This window comes from Limulus polyphemus, unplaced genomic scaffold (assembly GCF_000517525.1).
Source record: "Limulus polyphemus unplaced genomic scaffold, Limulus_polyphemus-2.1.2 Scaffold1153, whole genome shotgun sequence".
Classification (NCBI taxonomy): domain Eukaryota; kingdom Metazoa; phylum Arthropoda; class Merostomata; order Xiphosura; family Limulidae; genus Limulus; species Limulus polyphemus.
In genome coordinates, this window is record NW_013666763.1 from 41466 (window position 1) to 67725 (window position 26260).

Genomic DNA, 26260 nt, shown 5'->3' on the forward strand with positions numbered 1-26260 from the left:
ATTTCTATTCACTCCAATGTTATATAAAATTTTTCCATTGCACTTTTACGCGATGTTAAATATTTTAAGGTTTTACTTAAAATCCAAATTTTTCTTTTCTATCTACTTTGAAATAGTCTCATAAGTTGAAAAGCACGCCCACGTCACTTGGTAAATAATTTATCTGGCACATGAATAGCGTCTTGCTAAACAGATACATGAAGATTTCCAGTCAGTGGCCATTTCTTAACTTATTGCTGTTAGAAACCAAATAACTAGTAGGACATTGAAATTGCTTAAATGTAAATATTTATTCCACCGTTCTTAGGATTCCATTTTTTGTCTGGTTAGGACGGGGCGGGTGTGGCTTCGTGGTCAGGATGCCGGACTGTGAGTGTCCCATTGCTGCAAAATTGCGTTCAGCATTTTGGGGCCCTAGATGCGTTATAAGAGTGATGGTCAAATCCCACTTTTCGATTAGGCGGTAGATGCTGTTGATTAGCTGCCTTCTTTCTAATGTATCAGTTCAAAAGTAGGCAGACAGGCTCTGTTGTACCTTCACGCGAATAACCGAAACAATCTTTTGTGGTTTTAAATCGTAGCAGCACCCAACGATAAATGTAACTGTACAAAACTAGAATAATTCTATCTTTGACCAGTATTATCTTACCTTTCAACACTGTGGTCACTTAAAATGTTATCTGTGGACTTCCCTTCTTTATGTCAATGTTCTTGTGATCGATGGATGCACGTTCCACTGAGATGTAACCGCGGGAAACAAACGTATAAATCCTGTATCTTCCTAGAAGGAATTTGTTGTAGCCGTTTAATGTTGTTGTTGAGAATTGGAAGTGTTTCGAAGTTTCTTTTGGTATTTCAAACCGTATTTGGCTTCTAAGCCTAAAGGACAATAATTTAGTTGAAGCAAATCAGGAAAGGAATTCTGTCATCGACATTGTAAATATCATTAGTAGTGTGATTCCAATTTTTCTCCGAGATAACATAATAACGTTATTAATTTTAAATTAATAAATTTTCATTCACTAACGTCACAATAAAAATCAGATTGTGTATAATTACGTGTGTATCATGTTTGACGTTACGTCTGAACCTTGAACTGTATGTTCATACGTTTATAGCTATTACTGATGATTTTCGGGCTCGTTTAGAGAAAGCGTTCCTTTCACAAAACCTCTCGAATATATGAGAACTTAGGCGGCGTACCAGTAACCATGAAAATAAATTAATACGAACTTCTGAGTGAAAGTGAAGAAGAGTGTATAGTAATATGTCAACAACACTGTAACTATTATATCCAGTGCCGACGAGGCCTTTCGTTCACTACCTAGGCTTTTCAGGCAGGCTGGGATACGACAGACATAGTAGTATAATGGCTGATACACTACTTAAATAACAAATTGCTCGACAACTGTTATGGCGTGAACTGGATTATAGTGGTGAAGTACAATTTTCATTAATTTTATTTCTGTTACATTAGGATTAGGTTAAGGGTTTGTTAGCACTACATTTTCATTAATTTTATTTCTGTTACATTAGGATTAGGTTAAGGGTTTGTTAGCACTACATTTTCATTAATTTTATTTCTGTTACATTAGGATTAGGTTCAGGGTTTGTTAGCACTACAATATTTATTTTAGGATTTGTTAACACGATGTTATTTATTGATTTTAACACCATGTATTATTAATTGTTATTTTATATAACCTACCTAGCCTAGAATGCACTGAGGTCAAGAGAAGTGAATTATCAGTAACAACGTTATCGTTGATGTCATATACAACCGCATATATTTTCACCAGCCCTTTCCAACGTCATCTTTCTTCAGGCATAACGACACCTTCAAAATGAAATTATTCCCCCCCCCCCAATCCGGGAGCCAAATGTTGTACGGGTGGCGAATATTTCCAAAATATATCACAGTAAACCTTTATATACGTGAAAGTATAGGGTGTGAATGAGCTTCTGTGTATCTTGTATATATACCCTCAATATCTCCTCAGCGGTTTGATTCACTTCAGTGTACATGTGAATATCGGCCATGAGTGGTAGGTGTAAACTTAATAAATTCGTCAAGTATATTTGTTGTTCTTTATGCTCAGAAGTTTCACGGAAATTATGTTGTGAAGGTAAATTACAAATTCATTTATTGCCTGGAGAAGCCCCTGAGGCTGAAAACTACCTATTAAAATAGTTTTTAATGTAGTGTGGACCTGTTCTTCGTGTAATGTTTTCGTGTTGTATAGGATGACCTTCAATGATTATGTTGCTACTAGGTCGTGGCATTACTGGGTTTTAGAGCAGAACGGAGGATTACGCGTGTGCCTTTTAACCGTTTCTATTTGTGTTACTTTACAAATTATACCTAGTCTTATAATTTGTCGTGTTCAGTGTGATGTTATAAGCTGCACTTAATCTCGGAGGAATCTGCGGTACAAGCCAAAGGAGCCTCCAGTCAATATTTTATTGCAGACTATTCTACCGTTTTCTTTCAATTTATTCGTTACCATTCGGGAATATGGTAGTCAGGATGAAGACTGGTCGTCATGGAAACATCACGTATGTCAGTACAGCTTGTTGAACCAGCATAGTTTTGACAGGTCATGAGCCACTAACGGTTTGGCGAATAGACTGTAAACAATTGTCAATTATTTTATTTTAGCATTCACTACTTTTTATTGCCCAACTTGAACGATAACACCAGTAAAAAGTAGAAAGCTTGTTCGGTTCATCGTAAATTAGTTGTTACTTGTTACTGGAACTCGCGTAACAATTGTTTCATTTCTCTAATTTCAGATTTTGTAATAAATAGTTTAACGAACTCTTTGTTTGTTTTTACGACAAGCTCTAATCTGATTCGTTGATAAATCCATCCCAGATTCTTTATATTTCCTGATTTCTCTACGAACGTTACTGTTGTTCGGTCGGGTGTACATGTAGTTACAAATACATCAGAAATCCCAGAGCTTGCCACCAGCGTTAAATGGCCAATGTAGTGACGTCATAAGGTCGATGACCTTTATGTGCTGGTGTAACTGAACTTGAGTTGGTGGGAAACGGGTCCGAAGTGGACGATTATGTCATTTCTTGATTCTGTTGTGCATTATCAAGTTACGCCAGTGTTAAAATATAATGAATTACTCATTGTAATTGCTGATAGGCAAAGGTATTTTATTAAAAGCGAGTGTTTTAAGTCAATGGAACACAATTTTGATCCAAAGATATTTATAAACAATTTATTCTTACACCGCATTTCACTGTGATACGTCAAATGTATTTTCAACTAAATTACCCATTAACATAACTATTAAATCGAACTAATTAGCAATGCAATTAGACATGCCAATTTTAATATCGGAACCAGCGAACCTCCATCTATACATTTTTAAACTGATGTATAAAATACCAGAGGTGACATATTAAATAAATTGTTTTAGACTTGTGTATAAATATATTAAGTAAAACTAAAGAACAACTGCTAAAAAAGCTACTAAACCTAATCACGTAACAAACCACGATTTACAAGCGTGTTTCATTATATAAAAAGTAATATTTCCTGTAAATCTAAATCCTTGGGTTGTGTAAACACGTTTAGTCAACTAACACACGTTATTCTAAAGAAAGCGGAATTCTAGAGCACTGCTTCCTCGTCTCGTTCCTTCACTATTAAAACTTCACGTTGGCTGATGTGTAACAAAGAAACCCAGGAACTGGAGTTGGTATTATAAGCTACTGAACGTGAGGGTTTGAGGAGTATGAGTTGTACCTTAATATTGTGGTATAGTACAGTTCTTAAAACTTGGTAGTTACTTTTGGTTAACTCGGGCGCTGCATTTTTTATTTTTGAATAGTAGGAAGTCCAGGAGTGTGGAGATAAAAAACAAAATTTTTGGTGTTTAAGATGAATTTTAATTGGCATTCAGTGGCCAATAAACTGGACATGTTACTTCGCGTGGTGAAATATAAAAAATTAAACTTAATTTTCATCGTGGATTATCTCGTATATATTATTTAATGCACTTACTCAGTGTCAGTGTTAGAAAAACAATACATTTGTCTCGATTTATTGTAGTTTTATATATATTCAAATTATGCGACCATGTTTCTTTTTCCCTTACTTTTAAACGGTCATGGTTTTACGCTAATGTGTAAATTTCATATCAGAAATTATATTTCATATGTTTCACTCAGAAAGAAATTTGCTTGAAGACACCAAACGAATAAATAAATAAACTTGCCGTTATTATTGTTTTCAATCCATCGCCCCACCCCTCTCTGTGGCTCAGCAGTAAGTCTGAGGGCTTATAACGCTAAAAATCGGGTTTTGACCTCTACATAAAATTCGAACTTAATAAAATACTACAATAGTGACAAATGTATTTTATGTTGTCGATAAAAGAAGGTAGGGTCGAAGTCAGAAGTTATAGTCAGTTGTAAGTACAACTCGAGTAAAGTTCAAGTACAGCGATTTGGGAAGGTCTGACACGTCTTTATGTACCAGTTGCTCAGTAAGTGTATCTACGTATGGTTTATCATTTTATATTTGTGTAGCTGGAACAACATCATAATAAACTAAGGATTTAAAAGCCCATTCTAAAAGACTGTATTTTCCTCTTAAAAAGTTAGTGTGAAAATTGAATGACAATCTAAAGATAGGTTATCTAACGGTTATCCGGAGCGCTAAATGATTAATATTCTTAATCATACCAACACAATCTCGTATAAGAGATTTAAAATAATAGTTTGTTTGTTTTTTAATCTAAAACAAAAACATCTTATAGTTACTTCGTATATATAGTATTATTTCTAAAATATTGCGCATATATATTAATTGAAGAAAGTCCTGAACATTGATTTTGTTTTTTACAAATATTTGAAACGCATGTTAGGGAATAAAGAATTTGTTTCGCGGTTGGTTTAGAACCTACTCTTAGGACTTACCAACATTTTTGAAACGTGCCATAGCAACATACTTTGCCAAAAGCAAGCAAAGGCAAGGGGCGGTCAGGTGTGGCACTTGTGCGTGTGGTACCAAGGCCAAAATTAGGGCTGCACAGTTAGAGCTTGTCACTGTTTACTAAAGCTTCCACGAGCAACACCTGCTCATACCTGACTTGTAAAATGGCGTTGCACGTGACCTTGCTTTGTAGATTGCATCTTGAAGTTATAACTCTGAGTTTGAGAAGAAAGAGCGCTGCAGGATATTATTTAACAATTGTGTATAACACTTAACTTAAGTGACTTTCTAAATTTCTTCCGTTTGTGAAATACACTTTGTAACAGTAGTTATATTCGAAAGGAGGAATTTGTAGCTGCTTTAAAAGACTTTTTTTAAAGGCACGCTATTACCTCATAACGTTTTAGCGTGTCTGGTCTGTCAAAGAAATATTAGGCAGAGTATATCAATAAACTCCATTGTTGTAATTATATACTACACTACACACAGTTTCTCTAGACTTTATATTCTTGGTTAATTTTTTTATATTTTTGAAGAACGACGCTAGTTTTAATATATTACTGAATTTATTTTATTCAAAATTATTTCTAGTAAACTTTTCTAATAGGTTAACTGAAACTAAAAGTTTTCAAATCTCTTTTTTTTTCGCATGGCCAGTACACCCTGATTAGACTAATAAATGACAGGGTGAAAATTCTGATACAGTTTGGACCAATGTGAAGTAGTATTAATATACTAAAAGAATTAATTCAAGTAACTCTATGCAGTTGAATTAATTCAAGTAATCAGTGGCGTGAAGAGGTTCTATGATGCCCGGGGGCTTGTACCTAAGACTTTGTGGAAGGGCGGAAAGGGTTCTACTATTCGACTCGACTCTTTGCGTTGGATGCCCGGCACCTTTCGCTCCCCCCCTCTGCACGCTACTGCAAGTAACTCTATACAGTTTAACAGTTTTAAGTGTAATTAAAATCCATATACATATAACATACAGACATTTGTTCGTAGTTAAGCAAAAAACTAGGAAATGGGCTATCAGTGCTCTGCCCACCATGGGTATCGAAACCCGGTTTCTAGCGTTTTAAGTCCGCAGACATGCCGCTGTGCCACTGGGAGGCCATACAGGAGTTAACGCCCTATATAACACAACCTGCTGAAATGCATCAATTTAGATTCTGTGTATTAAATGACGTATGACCAAGAAGTAATTATCTAAAAATACTTTCTAAACATTAAAACTGTCATTTCTGTCTTTTATTTAACACCTGTCACGATTCAGTTTGTTATTGTACAAACAACAAGAACGCCTAATTTATGAAAGACTTCACCAGTTGACAACGTTGAAACCAGTTAATTTATTTTGATAACTCAAAAAATACAATTATTGTACTGGAATTGAAACAGGTGCTTGAGAATTATTGTAAATAATTTGCAAAACTATCAACAGATGGCGATATAGTACCTTACAGATAACGTTAAACCCACTATGTGTGCATTGTTAACACTGGTGTAAACCGTGATGGAATAAGAAGTTTTACATTAAATTTGACAATTGAAAAATGTGCTTGTATATAATGTAAGCAAAATTATAAGGAAATAAATTATATTTTGATATAGTGTGTAAAAACTTAAACAAGCTTTTTGTCTGCAAAGTATATGTGTTCATATTTTTCTTTACATGGAACAAATTTTATTTCATTGGTTTACACAATTTCTTAACATCTTTGTTTACAGTGGTAAATGTTTTATACGAATATTTGCTTTGACAACATATTAACAGAAAGGACCAGACTGTAGATATACAACTTAAAAACTTGAATATTTTGATTTTAGGAAGTATTCACTTGTGTAAATTTTCAAAAGAGAAATGTGATACAAGATGTTTAAAAATAGAACTGTATACTTTATATGGCAGCAGGTAAAGTAATACCAGTAGTAGTAGTGGGGTTAGGGCTGGTAGCCAGACACAGGTTTTTCTTTGGTGCAGTTAATGAAATAACACCTATAATGTGTGTATTCTAGACAACAATAATTTTTGTTTATCATGTTTAAAAGAGTGAACTGAATGTTGTGATATAAGGTAACAAAAAAAAAATAAATAATTAATTTTCAACATATCTTAAACAGAGCTACACTGTTATAAAAGTTACTCTTATTTTTGATCCAACACAAACAGTAGGGAACATTTTTTGTGTTATGCATTTGATGAAAGTGTATTTAAGAACTTTTAAGATGGAGTGATTGTTGTCAAGGTTATGTTAAAGTGTCCTCAAGTTGAACAGCTTTAATGAAAACTACTAATTTATAAAAATAATTACAAGATACTAAAGTAAATACTAACTGTTGGGTGTGAAGATAAATTTGGTTTATTTTAGAAATTAGGTTACGATTTGTTTTACACTATTGTGTCACAAATATTAGAACCTTAGATTAGCCTGTTCTTGTGGAATTCAATACAGTTGTGTTTATCTGTTAAAGTAATTATAACATTTTTAGTTAGGACTACTTTACAAAATATTTTCATCTTTAAAGGAAAAGAAATATGTTATGAAGTACAATAGCTACCAAAGTGTAAATAAAATATAACTGAAATTCTTAGTTTTGTCTCTGATTTTGGTTGGAAATATAAGTAGGCCTATTAAGGATTCTGTACTTGAAAACACCATAAGTGCCCCTAAAACATCATCAAAGTTTGTGATTTAAAACCTTTCAAATTTTATTAGCTTCTGAATTTAACACCATAAAAGATTAAAGTGAAAATTTATTAATAAATCTTTAGCTCTTTTCTAAAAAATTATTTCCAAACAGACATGTCAAACGGTGATATCTTTAGTCCATTATTACTGGTCTCCTACTGTAGGTAAAAGCAATGTGATAATGTTGTTGAATTAACTTAAATAGTTTGTTACTGTGTTGGTGACTGAGGGTTTGTGAATTTAACGAATATGCATATTTGTATATATATAGTTTGGGTTTGAGGTTTAGAAGTACTTATTTTTAAATTCTCGTGTGTATGTGTTACATTTTCATGAACTTTCATGGCCGAGTAAAAACCTAGCACAAGTGTTTTTCTAGTAATAAAACGAAAAATGTCGAAAAGTATATACTTGTCCAATAGTCAAGGTATAACAGTAAATGTTGTCCCTCAGACAAATCTTATCTTGAGCGTCAGGTGATATGAGTTTTACACCTTTACAATAAGGAGTGAACCAATGAGTTTCTTTGACTCGTACTCAGTATTTCCGTGTATTTACTTACCTTAACATTCTGTTTGCGTTTTTGCTAGCCAATAGTATCGTCTAGCAGCTTTTAGATATTTTGTAATAATTTTGCCCATATCATTCTTCTGGTCAACTTCACCTAACTCCCCTATAAGAATAATTAATATTATGATAACCAATATGCACAACCTTACGTTTATTAAAATTAAAGATATCTGACAAATATTACTCCTTACAAAACCTGGTGGTTCGGGCACTCGACTCCAATCTGCGGGTCATGGAATCGAAACCCGGCGATGAACAAGCTTGCTCTTTCAGTTGTGGCACCAGGGGTTTTCGTAGTGTGTAGTTGATCGCAAATTGTGCACCTATAAAAATATTTGTACAGTTGAAAATTCACCTACATAAATAAGTTCAAGTGGATAAATATTTAAAAAAATATATTTAAGATTAAAAAAATCCATTCCAGAGTTGATAAATAAACGTATTTACTTGAATATTCCTCATTTTTTGGATCATAAGCCTGTATATATGAGGTGCAATAAAGCGTCATGTATTAAAAAATGATGAAGCTAAAATATAATTGTGCAGTTGAAAAAATCCTTTGGAAAAGTTCAGGTGGCGGCATTATACCGTGATCGTCAGTCAATTCTCTATTCTTTGGTAAAAGAGCACAAGAGTTAGTGGTGGGTGCTGCCAGAGGATTTCCTTCGCTTTAGTTTGCAGTTCAAAATTAGGGACGTGTCACATAGCATTAATAGCTTTGACATAAAAAATACAGTACAGTTTGAAATACTTATTTAATATAATTCTTAAATGCAACCATTTTATTAGTTATTCTTTTATTAATATCGTTATTGAAAAGTATAAATTGCAAAAACACTGTGAAGTACATCAATTGTAAACATTAATGTAATGTGACTTCACCCTTTTAATAACAACTTTCTGCTTTTTAGAACATACATTTTCTTTTCATCCAGTATAAAGATGAGTGTACTCTCAACATAAATCCAGATTTCATCTTTTCGTAACATGAATTTGATTTCGCGCCTCAAAACCATTGTACTGGCAGGGATAATTTATTAACGTCACGTGAGGCCTATATAGCCCATGTTGAAACGAAATTTACATCTTGCTTATTAGTATAAATAATCAGCAGTTTATATTATATATATATAGCCCCTCAGTGGCATAGCGGTATGTATGCGGACTTCCAACGCTAGAATCCGAGTTTCGATAACCGTGGTGGGCAGAGCACAGATAGCCCATTGTGTTGCTTGAGTGTAAATTCAAACAAACAAAAATGCAAAGGTGATAAAATAAAGAAATCAGACTTTTGTTTTAAAGTGTAAAGAGGGGGAGCAAATGATCCACAAGCTTACGGAATCGCGCATCAAAACCTAATTAAGTATATCATCTATATAATAAGATTCAATGTGTGTGTGTGTCACATAACTCCTCCTAAACTGGTGGTGTCATCGACTTCTAAGTGGTAACAAACGAATCGTCTCGACCCCGAGGCTTGTACAATGGTAAAAAGTTTCAACACATCCCTTGGGGAACCCGGGGATTCCCGAAAACCCCTTCTCCTAAAACTGCTGGATTCGCCAACTTCTAAGTGGTGTCAAACGAATATTCTAGTACCCGAGGTTTGCACAAAGGTAAAACTTTTAACCTAACCCCTTAGGGAACCTGGGTATTTCGCGAAAACACTTTACGGGAATTCTCCGAAAGCGGACCCCAAATTTGGCATTGATTTACATTACAGCATATAAATAAAAAACTACTAATTACCGTTCGTAATTTGGTTAAAGAAATTAAATTAAATTATAGCGAAATGATTATTAAGCTGAAAAGTGCAAAATAGTAGTTCAAGCATTAAATTTGCATGACAGCGGCCCTGTAAATGTGAGCCATTGGCTCACGGGTTCGCTAGTTGAGTTTGTAAAATTAAATGCTCCCAATGCATGGAAGGGTAACCTGACTAATTACTGCTTACCTCTAGTATCTTGTTAAAAACACACACACTAAGAATTTATATAACTGACTTACTGCCTGACAGCAACAAACAAATGACTAACAAAAATTATTCGCTAGCTCATTTTACCACTTTAACATACTCGCTAATCAATCAAAAATCTCTTCAAATCACACATAACAGGTGTTCGATATCGTTCAAATCGTTTTTGAAACTTTCAAGAAAAGTCCAGAAATTAAGCTACGCTCTAATCACGTGACGTAAAAAACAACAAAAAACTCTCCTTCCAAAACAATGATTTATGAATTTGTATCATTGCTAAAATCATGGCTTCCCATTACTGTATAAATCTGTATATTTACACAACCCCAGATTTAGGCGTAGATCTAAAATAAATCATAATATATTCATATACGGCCTCCGTAAAACATTTACCCTTCCAACAATGTAGAACCAAATCTAGATATATCTACCTTTATTGCTAGTATACTGATCTCTAGGTTTCATCCACGTGCCTGTATTTGCCAGATATAGTACCCATCCATCCCCTTTCCACAAAATATGGAGTTGACTGCTATCATGTTGGGCATTTATTGTGAAATCATGAATATTCGAGGAGAGACAGAGAAAACCATAGCAATAATTTTGTTGTTGTTGTTATTCTTGGGGAGAAGTGATTTTTAATCTCTGCAACCAAAAATCTCCTCTGATACCTAACAATTTGGATAACTGTGTAAGGGTGGCATATAAAATATTAATTTCATGCTCTGCTTTCTAAACCCATGATGATGATCTTTGATAACAATGAATTTGTGTAAATACTCTTTTAGAAATTATTTAATTATAGATTTTAATAATTTCCAAACCACTGAAGTACACTAAGTGGCTGGTAATTACTTAGACATTATCTCTATTTCCTCCTTACCAATCAATATGATATTGGCTTATTTCCAAACTTTCTAGCATCTCACTATTATTAATGAATTCGTTTAAAATAAATTTTAATTCTGTGTAAATATGGTCATTTGTTTCCTTCATTATCCAAGGATAAATATTATTTGGCTGAGGTGCCTTCAATTTTCTAATTGTGAATCTTAATAGCTTTGGTCTAATCGGAAAGTGCACTAGCACTCTCTGTGCAGAGATGGCACGGACACCCGTATTAAAGCAATACAAAAGACATCTGGATTTTCTTCTGTACAGGTCATCAGAAGCTAGATATGAAGAGATATCTGGCATAGCCACTCTGTCTCTGGTGTATATGCCGCTTTTCAGCTATCCAGAGCGTCCCAAAGTCGAAAACCGGTGAATAGCTAAAATCGAGATTTCTAATTTTTGTTCAGCATCATTTTTCTTCAACAGGCCTAGCGCCCACCTAGTTCTAGCAGTAACTATGGTTTTATAATCATTTGATAGAGAAATATAGTCTTCACTATCTTTGACTACCTATTTTATTATTATTTTATGCCAAATAAAACAAAAAATCATAATTCTAATGTAAATGATGTTAGGACCCCTTGAAGTTGACTTTCTTACAGAATTCTGGAGTTCCTTTAAAAAGCTAAGTTTATTGAAAAGTTTATACGTGGTAATATATGCTAATCATTCATCGTCACATAAATCTTCGTCATCACTAGAATTGTTGCTACTATTGGATTCATGGCATTCATCAGATTTGCATCCTTGAACCTTTGTTTCACCCTCTTCTGATTCCCGCAGCATGTCATCATCCGTCCCATCCATTGCACTGGATATGCAACATTTTTTAAATACTTTAGTGATTTTCAGTGGTAGCGAATATAATGGACAGTTAACTTTTTGGAAGGTGTTTGGAGGAAAAAAGTGGAGGAGTAAAAAAAAATTCAATACATATACAGGTCATCAGAAGCTAAATATGAAGAGTTAATTGCCATAGTCACTCTAACTCCGGTGTATATGCTGTTTTTCAGCTATCCAGAGCATCCAAAAGTCAAAAACTGGTGAATAGCCAAAACGTAGATTTCTTATTTTCGTTCATCATCATCTTTCTTCAACAGACCTAGCGTCTACCTAGTTCTAGCAGTAACTGTAATTTTGTCAACAAAACAGTCTTCACGATCTTTGACTACCTATTTTATTATTATTCTATGCAAAATTTATAAAGCTTTAGAAAACACTATAACCTAGTAACCCAGGTAGCTATCTAATAAAAAAAAGTAAACAAACAAGTATAAGTGAATAAAATTACTGCTAAGTTAAAAAAACAGTGTAGGACTGGCTACTGAACTTGAAATAAGGAACCAAACAAGATAGGGATGGAAGTGAACATATCACTTGATCTGCTAATGCTCACATAGCAGACTAAGCTGTCTCGACTTTACGTGGAGAATAAAATCCATACATTATTGGCTTCCTTTCTGGCAAAACAAATAAAACCAGAATTTTCAAACGTCAAATGTTACTCTATTGTAATTGCAACTACTCAAGGATATAAAATAATCTTTTTTTTGGGGGGGGGGGATCCACTTGTGGAATCCATTGTACATTTTCCCTAGTAGAAATTGACCAGAAAAGAAAAATGATCTGCTCGACCATCACCATCTTGTAAACATTAATCCCAACTCTCCCATCATAATTTTTTAAGGGCTCAACTTCTTTTTCCCTTGAACATACTTAAAAAGCCTTCTCTGTTAGTAATGATATTTTCTGCAAACTGTTATATATCTTTTCCAGTTTTCTAATGTTTTTTAACTTTAATACTTTTTGAGGCCTCTGAATCTTCTTTTTTAGCAATCTGTTTGTATTTTTTAAGCTTATAATGTTTACCTATTTCATTTGATTTCCTTTGCAAAGCATTTGAGTGTAAGTTTGGCATTTTTTTCTATAACCTGAAATTTTTAATTTGTAAATGTAGTAATTTGCCCCTAAAGGTTTCACACTCATTCCAATTTAACTGAGATAGTTCCTTTCTTGTGGCATCAAAGTTATCTGTTTGAAACTAAAATATTATTAATTTCTAACTTAAAATATAGTAAAGCCTCAAATCTAATTAATTATATAGTAATCACTGGTTTCCAAATTTTTTCTATCTCAACCTTCTGAGCAGTATCCTCATCAATGGTTAATATTAAATATAAAATAACATTATCTCTAGTTTTCTTAAACTAACTGAGGAAAACTGCCCAGTGCTATTAGTCCCCCAGTGGTACAGTGGTATGTCTGCAGACTTACAATGCTATAAACCAGGTTTCGATACCCGTGGTGGGCAGAGCACAGATAGCCCATTGTGTAGCTTTGTGCATAATTACAAACAAACTGCTCAGTACTAACTCCAAAAAATTATCACCTTCACTATCTTACTCCATACAATCCAATTTATTATTTCTAAAGTTAAAGTATCTCATAACCAGAACCTCTTTTATTTTTAAGAAGCATTTCTAATTTATCTATAATTTATAAAGCAACTCATTGAAGGCCTGAGTCTGATCAGGTGGCCTATTGCAACTTCCCAGCTCTAACCTCCTGTCTTTATCTAAAAGTAGATACCAATACTGATTCTACATTTGTACTAGCCTCTTTAATATTCTTCAGTTTTATTAGCTGTATCTTTTCTATAATGTAATAGTCACCACCACTCCTTGTTTAAATAATCTATCACAGTTGAATAACTTGTATCCAAAAATTCTAAAATTATTTCTATGATTTTCCAAGTCAAACCAAGTCTCACTAATCCTTATAACATCAAAATCCTTCAATCCAACTAAAACCCTAATATTTGAAAAATAGTACTTGTGCACATGTCTCTAATTTGAGGAATTTTTTAAATTAACTCTGCTAATCCTGCATTTGTAACCCATCCTGATCTCTATCTAGACTCCTTTTGGCCCTACCTCCATTATCCCTTAACCTAATCAAACTCATGCAATCTTCATTAACTTTGTTATATACAGTATATACTGTACTCCCAATGCAACACTATTCCCTCCCCACTCTGTAATAGTAGTTTAAAATATCCTGAATAAATAGATTAATAACCTATGCAGAAAAGTCAACCCTCTCTTACTCAAATGCTGACCATGCATTTCATATAACTTTTTATCTCTAACAAATGGATCTCATTAATTCATCTACTCAAATCTCCTTAAACTGATGCACAAGTTTTGTTTGTTTGTTGTTGTTGAGCACAAAACTATACAATGGGCTATTTATGCTGAGCTCACCATGGGTATGGAAACCTGATTTATAGCATTATATGTCCATAGACTTGCACTGAGTGACTTTTTACCTACTTAAAACTTCCTCACAAGTGCAGTTGAGAATTGCTGTACAGATAAGCGTATAAGGAGAATTTTTTAGGATACCAGACTTTGCTGCTGGAAACATGAGGTTTTAGTTTTCCATATTTATAACATGGACCTAGACTGAAAAGACTTTCCTGATATAGTCATCATGCTGCTGCATGATTTAATCTACAGTATGAATTTCAAAAATCGTAACACAGGCCATTATTATGATTTAATCTATTGTATGAGTTTCAAAAACTGTAACATAGGCCATTATTAGTTTATTTGAAATAGTATGCCCAGAAATCAGCATTTGTTGATACAATAAATGGAAAGTGCTTTTCACTAGCACTCATATAATATCTAGTGAAGAAAAAACCAGGTCTCAGAATGTTTTACTAAAAAGTAATTAATATAAAATATTAATGTAGGGATTGAAAAATGATTAAGAAAACTTAGTTTACGTTTATATGTTATATTATCACATTTAATGCAATTAGGTTAAGCAGAGTATCATCCAGGCATTCAAAAAGAATGCTTATGTTTTTCTTTAAATGTTGCTTTTGCTCTTTTTTTTTATTTATAAATTTTATTGTGTTTGATGGTTGATGTACTGTGTAAGAAAAAGTAATTTTATGAATGTTCGTGCACTAGTAAATGCTGAATTTGATCAACAGAAGCCAAAACTGATAATAATGACCCCACAAGAGTTGACGACCTTCATGACTGTTCGACCATGACATCAAGGAAGAACAAACAATTGACATCTAATCAAGGTGAGCTTACTTAACAGACTGTAGAAAGATCAAATGTTTTATTGCATAAAAAAAGGAGAGTGAACTTTTTCAAAATTTCAAAGGACATAATTTGAGACAATAATAAAAAAATAATTGTTAATGATATAATGGTAAAACTCTTATGAAATATAGAGCCATTGAGTTGTAATATCATTTACAATAAACATTGACAACTGTGGTAAGTAATTGTGTATCACAAATTTGTGTATATGAAGAGATTATGCTGGAAGTTTATGATTACCTCTTAAAACAGTCCAGTTGTCAAATGTTAGGATTGGTTTTTGTATAAGAGATTGATAGCTTAAGATTAATTTGTCTCAGCTGATTTGCATTCTCTACTACTGCTGTTTTTGGACTAGCAATCTAGCTATGACTGGAATGCATGGCATTTCTTATGTATAGCATATAATATAGATCAATCTTTAACATAATAGTATTAACTGGTATCTTTTGATTATCACTGGTGAATGTCTTGTTTGTTTATTAACCAGTGGAGTCCAGAGAATATAATGATTTAGTGTTATTTGCTAGTGATTTTTTTCCTGTTTAACTTTGTGAACATGCACACTACATTTTTTTGGTACAGTAGCCAGAGTCTCTGAAATATTCAGAAGACTTGATGGTTTCAGTTAACCAAAGGGATTTGGCAAGAACCAGTATAACAACAATTTCTAGAAAGAATCTGTACATTAGGAGGATTAACTCAATAGTTCAACGTTGGAATTGAATATGAACTGGTATAAAGTATGTTCTAGGAAGATCCATTTCAATACTGGTTTCCATTTAGCAGCTATTACACTGTTGGTTCCATTTTATATCTTACGGACCAGTGGGTTCTGTTAAATATCCAGTATATCAGTGGGGTCTATTTAACCAATGGATTCTATGAAAAAACAGAACAGTATTGTTCCCATTTTGTAACCAGTAGACTAGCAGGATTCAATAAAATAAATACACTAAATTCTAAGAAGACTTTCTATGATAGGCATAAGAACAAGAGGGTGAGATGACAAAGCTTCTTCAAGTTTTAAAGAGCAGTTTTTGTGTGTGTTTAGGAATCAAATGAAATAAAGCAGCTCAGACCTAAAGAGGGGATCATTGGACACTTAAATATGCATGCTAGTGTATAGTATTAGTGTATGATGTAATATTTAAGACAAACTTATAATATCCAACATAGTTTACTCTCTAACCTGGCATAAGCTACAGCATACATTTCTGCTTGAGAACACTATTACATAAAAATGCTTTGTTTTTCAAATTCATAATACAGTGGTAGCAAAAGCTCAAGGGTATTAATTTTGTTAGTTATTGTGTGGGTTCTGTCACTGCTGGTATCGTATAGTGCACACAAAATGTATGAAATAGTAGTAAAATGCTTCTAGATTAAAAAAATATATATTAAATATCCCCCTCTGATTTGAAAGAAGGACTACTTTTGCCAAATAAAGGAGGGAATGGCAAGTTCATATATCCAGTATAGTTTTACTAACTGGTACACCAGTGGGTTTTATTAACTTAATAGACAGTATATCAGTTTTTTTACTAATGAATGTTAGTATTGTATTTTTGCATACTTTGTAGTAACTTGACTTAACTGTCTGTAACATTAAAATTCAGATATTGGTGAAAGTTAGCGAATGACCAGATTTCAACTAGACTACTTGTATCTAGAAATAAAACATTTTTATGAAGTACAGTAGAAGCCATACTGGGAATTCCTGTAAAAAAACTAGAGATCAACCAAAAACTGTTGGTTATATCAGTTAGTAAGTTACTTTGGAAACATCAAAGTACCAAACATATTCCTGAAAGGAAGTACAATTCTGGGTGTTGGATAAAAGTTTGAAAATGATAAGATTTGTTTGGAGACTATAAAAATCCTCAGATTGCCTTTGGCTTCAAGGAATTCAGCACCACAATAGAAATAGTAGATTAGTGTTTAATAAAAATGTCTTATTAAGAAAATATTTAAATGATATTTATTTAATCTATAAAAAAAAAAAGTTGTACTGCAAAATTATCCTTTATGTAAATTATTTCCCTGTATTATCCTTGAGTACCTGCTGGATTTTTTCCTGTAGATACAGGATTAGCCTTTTTACAGCTATTGAAAATTAATTACAAGTTTTTTCTTAGTACTTCCTTATATTTTCTGTCAGATTTATGAAGTTTGTTGTGAGTTTTAATCTTCTACTGCATGTAATTCTGCAAAAATACTTCATGAAAGTGGAAATTGTTTCTGACATTCAGGAGGTCGTCATTTTAATTTCTTTAGTATGCAATAACAAGAGTAATTGGCTTGTTTTCATTTGTGTCATTAACTTAAGTCTTTTCCTTCAAGTATTGGTATGGTATACTTTTATTTATTTCTGGTATTAAGTAGTCTTATTCTGTAGTATATTTAGGAAGAAATATTTTGAACTGAATTGATTAGGTCCAAAACAGCTGTCAGCTACTTGTAAAATTATTACAAAATTTTGCAGTCAAACTTTCATAAGATGTAGCTGAAGAGCAGATTACATGTTTCAAAGTGGGTATAAATTAAAGAAAAACAAAACAAAAATGATTATAAATTCATATTTCTCACTGGTTAAGGGTTAAAGGGAAAAGAAACATCTGTAATTAAGCCTACATGTCTTCTAATGGCTGCAGGTTAAAAGAGGATCAACCTATTTCTAGAGGAGAAGTAATGTTGATTATAATTCTCAATTTATGTAGTCTTTATTTACAAAATGTGCCATACCTTTGGTCAACAAACAGTACAAGTCTTGTAGACAAAAATCAGATGTGTTACTAAAGATTTTGTACTGAAGATATGTCTGTGATATGCCAACATAAGTCTGACTCAGACTCTGAAAAGTCAAAGTGCAAGATGATGTTCATGTGAAGAATAAAGATACTTTTGTCCATGGTACAGTTTGCAAATTGTATTTGCATAACTTCTACAATTTTCTAAATTAATATCTAAAGTTTCTTTCAGTATCTCTGGATATTGTATCTGGTGTTTTGTGTAACACAAACTGTTGCAAGATCAGCTGTGTAGGGTAACATGAAATGTTGATAACTCTAACATAAAATCCATAATATCATGTTGAATGACACTCATTACAAGTTTAGGGTTTGCACTTTGACTTTCACCCATATACATGGAGTTAAAGAGAAACAAAGCAAGCATGATTCAGGCTACAGTTCAATGTTCCATACATTTAATCTGATATTTTGTAACATGCAATAATAAAAACGTTGTATAAAAATAATTTTTTGTTTTCTTCAGAGAAAGACTGTGATTCCAATTCCAAAGACTCAAGAACAACAAAAGACGAGTTGGAACAAATTGATAATCCATTTAAGAATCAGCTGGCTTTGGTTCTGAGTAAGGATAAGCCAAAAAAATCTCCAACTTTGAGTTCAACCGAGAATGAGATGGCAGGAATTAAAACTGAACCTGACAGTCCGGTAGAATTCTTGATTATTTTATATTGTTTTGAGATAGGTTACAAACAAGAGAAATTAAATTCTTAAATACATAAAATTAATCATCAGTGTAAGCAACTTTGTTTTGAATATGTATAGTCATTTGCTTAGAAGTTAAGGGAGGATGGTTTAACAGGGATTAAGAAATGAGTATTGTTTCTTTTCACTTAATTTTGGACTTTTATGGGGATTAGGAAAAAATAATAATAAATAAAATGTGGGAAATGGAAATGTATAAGTTTGGAGGAGGAGTTTGAAAACAGAATATAATAAATAATGAAGTTGAAAATCAGCTGTAACTTTCATACTGTGGAAATAGTAGAGACTTTTATTACTAATTATAAAAAACTGTCCAAGCAGAAAACAAGATGTAATGTTAAAAATCATGAATTGAAAACTGAGATAATAATTGTTTAAGGTTAGAGGACTAGATCTGTTATATTGTTCATGTTATAACTATTAATCTCTTGAAATGTTATTACTTACCAAAATATTGTTTAATCTTAAAGATACTGGTTAATGTAAAATTGTGTCCAAAAATGTGGTGATTGGTCAAAAATACTATTAACTTAATAATTTAATTGTATTATGATTTTTTAAGATTCATTTATAATGCTCTTGATTTCACAATTGTTGTATTTCATGTTTTATATCATTTTCCAACAATAAAGATATACATTTCTGTGGATATATAAGAGCATAGTGTATCTTAAAACCTACATTACAAAATGGGTTTCAACATCAAATAACAAAATAAAGTCATATAAACACAAATTCAGATACATACTTTTAAAATGATTTTCTTTCAATTTCAGGTGAATGATCACATAGATTACCTTCAGATCAGTTGTTCCTCAAGTGAGTCTCCTTTGGGTAATACATTGACTCTGGTTCCAACCAACTTTAATTCATCAGATTGGGCAATCAAAGTGAAGGAGTTACAAACTGCTGAGCAGTTAGCGAGAATGAGAGACCAAGAACCATTTTTAAGAAAAGAATATGAGCAGAAACCACCATTTGAACTGTGTGTTGTATGTGGTGACAAAGCTTCAGGTAGTGTTTTACCAATATATAGGCTTAAGTGTTTGATGTGATATCTTTTGTATACTGGATAAAAGTAAATGACTGGCATAACATAGTATAATTTAATTGACAATTTTCTAAATTAAAGACTATACTACTTGTTCTATGTGTTAGCACTTTGAGTCTGATGAATCTTGATCTTAAAATGATATAGTTCCCAAAGTGCAGTCAGGAGCAGTTTTTAGCAGAGAGTGACTACAACAATTTTAGAGACAAAATTTACTTTATTTTGAGGTCAAGATTCAATGACATTCAAATTGTTTTCACAACTAAAAATTTCTAAGTTGTACATAAATAAATGATTTTATTCACTAATTAAAATGAGAATCAGTGTACAAATTTAGTGGTGTCCCATGTGGTTTTGGCATTCCAGTTTTCTGTTTAGTTTATATTTTATCAGTTTATATGCAGTATCTGCTGCATTTCTTGTGTCTGATATGTGAATAGAGACTGTTAGAGAGATAACTTCCTTTGTTTTAAAACATATAATATTGTAAAAAGCTAAATTAAGCATATTACACTATGTAGCCATGTGAATCTTGTTTATTATGGACACCCAAATCTACTACAAAACATTTGTAGTCTGAATTTCTTTTACTGAAACATTGCCAAGATATTCTTGAAAGATTCAAGTGATATGTAGTTGTTCTTATTGGTCCTTATTTATACTTTATTATGAATGGTACCAATTATAGAAAAGGATTTTTAAACTTAGGTTAGGGTAAGCTCTTTGTTGTATTGTCCGAGCATCAGTATACCTCATGAAGTTGTGATGTGAGTTGCAAGTTGTTAACACTAGATGACACTTTTTGTCCCATAACCCTTAAAGCTTTCAAATAGAGAGGGTTGCTAATTCTTCACAATTTATGTTATTCGAAGGTATATGAATCAATAAAGAACAAGTTATGTAAAAAAAAATTCAGTGATGTTTAACATCTTGTTGAAGGACAATGAAAGTAAAAAACAGAATAACATTAAGTTATTCTTAGTTCTTTAGTTTAAAGGTGCAGTAAAAAGTTTATGAGGAAAATACCTTAAAATGTTCTCCTCAAATTAATTCCAAAGAGGTGAGGTTTGGTATCACATGCTTTATTGTTTTTGTTAGATTTAAATGCTAGCAGTTAATATTCTTATCAATCTCATCATAGAAAATTGTGATTATTAAGATCCATTTATAACCCATTTTTCATTGTTCAACTAGTTCCACATATCTTTTAGGTCGCCATTATGGGGCAATCAGTTGTGAAGGATGTAAAGGTTTCTTTAAGAGAAGTATACGTAAACAGTTAGGTTATGCTTGCCGTGGAAATCGAGATTGTGAAGTCACCAAACATCATCGTAATCGGTGTCAGTACTGCCGTTTGCAGAAGTGCCTAGCCATGGGAATGAGGGCGGACTGTAAGTTGGCATGTATGGTTCGCAGCACTTGGGTGGCTGGTTTTATGTTTTTCTTTCTTCCTGTTTCAGCCATATACTACCTCAGTTTTCATAACTTTGGAATCTATTTTAAAAAATTCACATTTTCTAAAGTTACATTGGCAGCTTTTGTATGTGGTTTGTTTTAGATTACAGGGTTTAAGCATTAATGGCATGGCTATTTCCAAATAGATATTCTCTACACTTGTAATATCTTAATGCTTATACTACTCAATTATGACATCTGTATTCCCAGAAAATTTGCAAAGAATGATCTCATTCTTGTGTTAAATGTAATATTTACAAGACATTTTGACAATATGTATGTATTTATAGTCTGTTTGTAATCAAGCTATTAATTAATGCCAATTATTAGAATTAGACCTATCATATGTTAGATCTTTATTAGATAGGTAGTAAAAAATTGTGTATAATTCTATTTAAAACTTCTTTATTTGAATACAAAGTAAGATGAAACTTTTAATTTGAACAATTTAAAATCTAGTTTTTCATATTAAATTGTGATAGTTTAGCAAATAACTGACCAGACAGACTAGGTGTTTCATGATAGAGATACTAACTCATTCATGCCTTGCACTTTTCAGTAATCTTTAGATTTATAATTTGTCTCTTGACTGAATGTGGGCTTTTGAAAGGTTGTTTCAGAGTCACAAGATCTACACAAATACAGTTATTTCATTAAACTTACTTAGATATATATAAGTCTAGAAAGTACTTTAAAATCAGTCTAAACTGTAGATTTGTTGACTCGTTTAGGCTCTGAACAGAACTGTGTAAAATCACACTATATTTGTGTGATGTGAAGATAAGTTTGAGTTATTGTGACCTTGTTGGTCTCCTTGTGGTATTAATTTGTTGATTCTAGACTTTCTTGTCTTCAGAGTTTTCAATAAGACATAACACAAACAATGTTCCTCACCTTACTTCCCATTGTGAGTAGTAATAATGCTTGACAAATTGGACATATATACATGTAGAATCTTTGTATGTGCTTGCTTTACTTTAACTTAACTTCGCATTTAAACAACATTGCATGCTCAAAATAGAAGCTTAAAATGTCTTTACTTTTTAGAACTAAATTTAATTTGTTGACCTGTTTTATTAATAGTTTTGGGAAGTTTGTGATAAGAAACATTTTTCATGCATTCCTAAAAATATTTTAAATATGAAAATATCAATCAAAAAAGTGCTGTCTACTTAGTTTTATTGGGAAGCTTCACTAAGGTTCAAATGGAAGTTGATTTTATAAACACTAAATTGGGGAAGTTCATGCCATAATCACTTTATTCATAAATGGATGTAGACACACTATTACCCTTGAAATCTTTCTTTTAGCTGTTCAGTCAGAGAGAAAACCAGCAGGTGATAACCGAGACAAAAGCATAAACTCTTTATCAACCAAAAATTCCTCATTATATCCTCGTCAAGATTACCGCTCCACTCTTGCAGTTCCTACATATGTCTCTGAAAAGGTGTGTTTAAGAAACTGGGTAAATATATCTTATATTGTTGTATCAAAACACTTGCAGCATTGACAGAGTCTAGTATTTAGAATATTTAAGTAAGAATATTGGATTCTTGAAGTTACAAATTTAATGTTTGTTGTGAAGATATTGGATTTGATTATGAGTTATGGCATGCTTTTGTTCATATATAAAAGTAATAATATATTTTTCATATTGCTTGTTTAACTTGAATTCAATTTTGTATTAATACTCTCTCTCTATAGGTGACCTCTTGGGCAACTTCTAGTAATGATTGTTTTGTAAGAAATGGTATTTTTATTTCTTGTATCTTTGATATAACAACCAATGAGTGATCATACTAATAGTTGAATCAGTATATGTCTTGCAGCTAACAGTATCATATGATGTGTTCCCATAGTAGGTAATGCACAACAGTAACATTACAAAATGGCAACTGAAAGTGACAATGGCTTTAACCAAAATACTATAAATCAAATTTCTTAACATAAGAGAGTGAAAACCAATGGTTAAAAAAATGTCTATAGTGATAATAGTCAAGTGCAGTTAACTTGATTTTTGTAACAATTTTAGGCCTATTGGTTACTAATAGTTTTGCCAGATTTCAGCATTTAAACCGCAAAATGTCTATGGTGATAAGTAATATTTCCATGCATGAATGAATAAGTGTCTCATGAGGTCTAAGGCTAGCCAAACAAATGCCAGAATTGTTAAGTCTAAATCACACCATCCACAGACAGCAGTAAACAATAAGACAATTGGAGGAATAGACAAAATTATCAAAAATGACAGATGAATCTTTATTGAAGATATTGTCTATGAACTAAATCAGTATTTGCTGTGGAGAAACTTATTTATAACCATTTGACTTATAGCAATGTGTTTGAGTAATGGGCTCCTTTGATATTACTGGAACAACACAAAATCAGGTCGATCTGATATCTACAGTGAGTTAGTGAAGCTATATGATATTAGTAGGGACGCATCCTTTAATCAAGTTATTCAGATTGACAAATGTTGCTGGGTTCTATATGAACTTGACAGGAAACTCTGCTGTGGTTAGTCTAATACAAATATAATATAGTTGCATGCTCAATAACCATTTATAATTCTCCAAAACACAATATGTCCATGAAAGTTAGTTTGAACCTTTAAATTGTTTTTGAAGTGGAAAATCATCAAACTTATTTGTTAATGCATTTTTAATATGATATGAAGTTTTCAAATAGTAGAGTAAACTAGCTTGTATAATGAAAGCTGATTTAATGACTTTATTTCAGTTTGCAATAAGGAAGATTTAATGTATGGATATCCTTGAATAAGCACAGTTTCTTCTTTATAAATCTTAAGACTAAAAAATAAAGATTGTGTGGATTTTACATATACACCACAAACAACAAAATCATAACTGCATATTTCACAGTGAAATTAATGTTGAGCTCCATACAATTGTGATATATTTTTCTTATGTTTTGTGGTCCCTGGAATAGTTATTTGATGTTATACATCTTATTCTTCTCCAATTCACACTTTTTTAATCATTTTGTGAATAAAATATAAATTTATGATATGTATGTCCAAATAATTTGCCACAAACGTGTAATGAATTTTTTTTTAATTATAAGAAAAAATTAAGTTTTTTTATTTTTTGTGTACTACCTCTAACTTGGCAAAACATGATTCAATTTTGGTGAATATTGTGATATTACATCCAAATGAGAGTGATAAGGATTTTAATCACATACTTTTTGGCTGGCCCAATACTTGTGTATAATAAAATTTTAACTACACTTGTCTCTAGTACACTGTAGCTGACAAGATCTGTTGTCCGATTCCACAGTTCATCAAGCAGTTGAATTATAACATAAAAAGTCTCAATTGAAATACTGCTTATACCAAACACTTGACAATAATTGAAGACTTTTGGTGTAATACAGAAATGATGATGTTATATTAAAATGAGTTTGGAGCCACAACATGTTGTTACAGTCTATATTGCTCTGTCTGATTACCATCCCCCTTTGCAATAGCTCTGCAATGTGGTTTTCATTGCAAAATGCTCTGTCATATACGAAACATTCAAGTTCTCCCTTCAGGTTCTCCATAATCAATGTAGTATACAAGGACAATGGTTTCACAGTGCCCTTTAATGATTTGATCATACAAAAATCCATAGGCACTGTTTCTGAAGACTTGACTATTGCATCTTCATATGGATTAGCATGAATACCTGTTTCATTCCCTAGCTGCTTGAAATATGCAATGTTTGAATGGGAGGATAACTAAAAGCCTTATTGGTGAACCTATATCCTGTAGGCCTTGTTTCTAGATGGAGGTATTTCTTGATTATGTTGTGTACTGTTGCCTGAGATGCATGGATGGCTTTTGCCACTGACCTTTGTGTTTATGGATTTTCACCTATTAAAGGATTCAACAATTTGCTTACCATGGCTGGGTAATGACTTATTGCAAGTCTCTTTTTGGATGGGCTTGTTACCCTCAGTTGATCCATATTCCTTTGTTTTCCAATGTCATTAAGTACAAATGATATTCCTATCTTGGAAATAGTTAATCTCTGATATGAACTACTCTTTATGATCTGGGTGTATGAATATTTTGCATAGGAAAGGGCTATTATATACCCTTCCCAAAAGGCATTCAATTTTGGATGTAATCACACTACTTATGAAATGTCAAACAATGTCATAATGTAGTTTTGAAACATTTCATTCCACCACAACTTGCTGATTTCAAAATATTTTTAGCATAATGCACTCAATCCTTTGAATTCCTCTTATTTTTTCACTTTTTGAGATTTTAAAGATGTTCTTTGTTTGACAGATGAACAATTACTGTATTTCAAGAAAGTAGAACAGTGAATATTTTTGTTTACAACTCTTTCCTTTGATTTTACATATATATTATGCATGAGACATTGCTGTAATTATCAAATCTCCAAGAATTTTTCTATCAGCTTCAGAAACAACTTGTACTAATATTAAATTTTTAATATGAAATAGGGTGATACAAGAGGAAACAGTTTATTAGACTCGGCACTGACATGCAGTAACATTAGCAACAGTGATGGTACTAATGCAGGTAAGATAAACTTGTACAAGAGTTTAAGTGACACATCTGTACAAACTTAGGTAACATTAAACCATGTCATAAGCCTACTGAAGTGACTGAACAGTTTAAGAACTTATTCTCCAGCATATGATGTTTATCTTTGCAATAGCTGATGACCTTAGAGGGATATGATAAAATGCAAAGAAGAATCTCAGGAATTGCTTTATAAAGGGAAGTTTAAAAAAATGATAGGGCTCCTGGGCCAGATAATATTTCACTAAGGGTTTTGAAAGGGGTTAAAGATTGGATATGTGAGCCACTTACTACTATTTTTTGTCAGTCCTTGAATAGTGGGCATGTACCAGAGGATTAGAAGTTAGCTAATGTAACTCCTCTTTTCAAGAGAGGTGATAAAAATTGTCCCAATCAGTTGTGGGAAAATTCTGGAAAGTCTGTTAAAAGATGCTTTGCAAAATCATTTAACAAATTTTAGAATTTTAT

The 26260-nt window shown here is 32.4% G+C and overlaps 2 protein-coding genes across 8 annotated transcripts in view; one reads left to right on the forward strand and one right to left on the reverse strand.

Annotated features, from left to right (window-relative positions):
* The window catches only part of LOC106462378 (peflin-like), a 39237-nt gene extending 38569 nt beyond the window's left edge, over positions 1 to 668 (reverse strand). For both annotated transcript variants that reach the window (XM_022389629.1, XM_022389627.1), the window contains exon 1: positions 650 to 668. The gene's annotated coding sequence lies outside the window, so the exon portion shown is untranslated. The remainder of the gene's footprint in view (positions 1 to 649) is intronic.
* LOC106462374 (nuclear receptor subfamily 2 group C member 2-like) overlaps positions 1 to 26260 on the forward strand; it is an 81399-nt gene that overhangs the window by 24398 nt on the left and 30741 nt on the right. For 3 of the 6 annotated variants that reach the window (XM_022389619.1, XM_022389623.1, XM_022389622.1), the window contains exons 2-7: positions 15090 to 15188; positions 18487 to 18668; positions 19502 to 19739; positions 20988 to 21179; positions 22542 to 22696; positions 25711 to 25789. In XM_022389619.1, coding sequence (XP_022245327.1) covers positions 15149 to 15188; positions 18487 to 18668; positions 19502 to 19739; positions 20988 to 21179; positions 22542 to 22696; positions 25711 to 25789 — 886 coding nt within the window. In that variant the 5' untranslated portion in view covers positions 15090 to 15148. Of the gene's footprint in view, positions 1 to 15066; positions 15189 to 18486; positions 18669 to 19501; positions 19740 to 20987; positions 21180 to 22541; positions 22697 to 25710; positions 25790 to 26260 lie in introns of all 6 variants that reach the window. The other 3 variants (XM_022389625.1, XM_022389624.1, XM_022389621.1) reach the window with 3 other exon arrangements.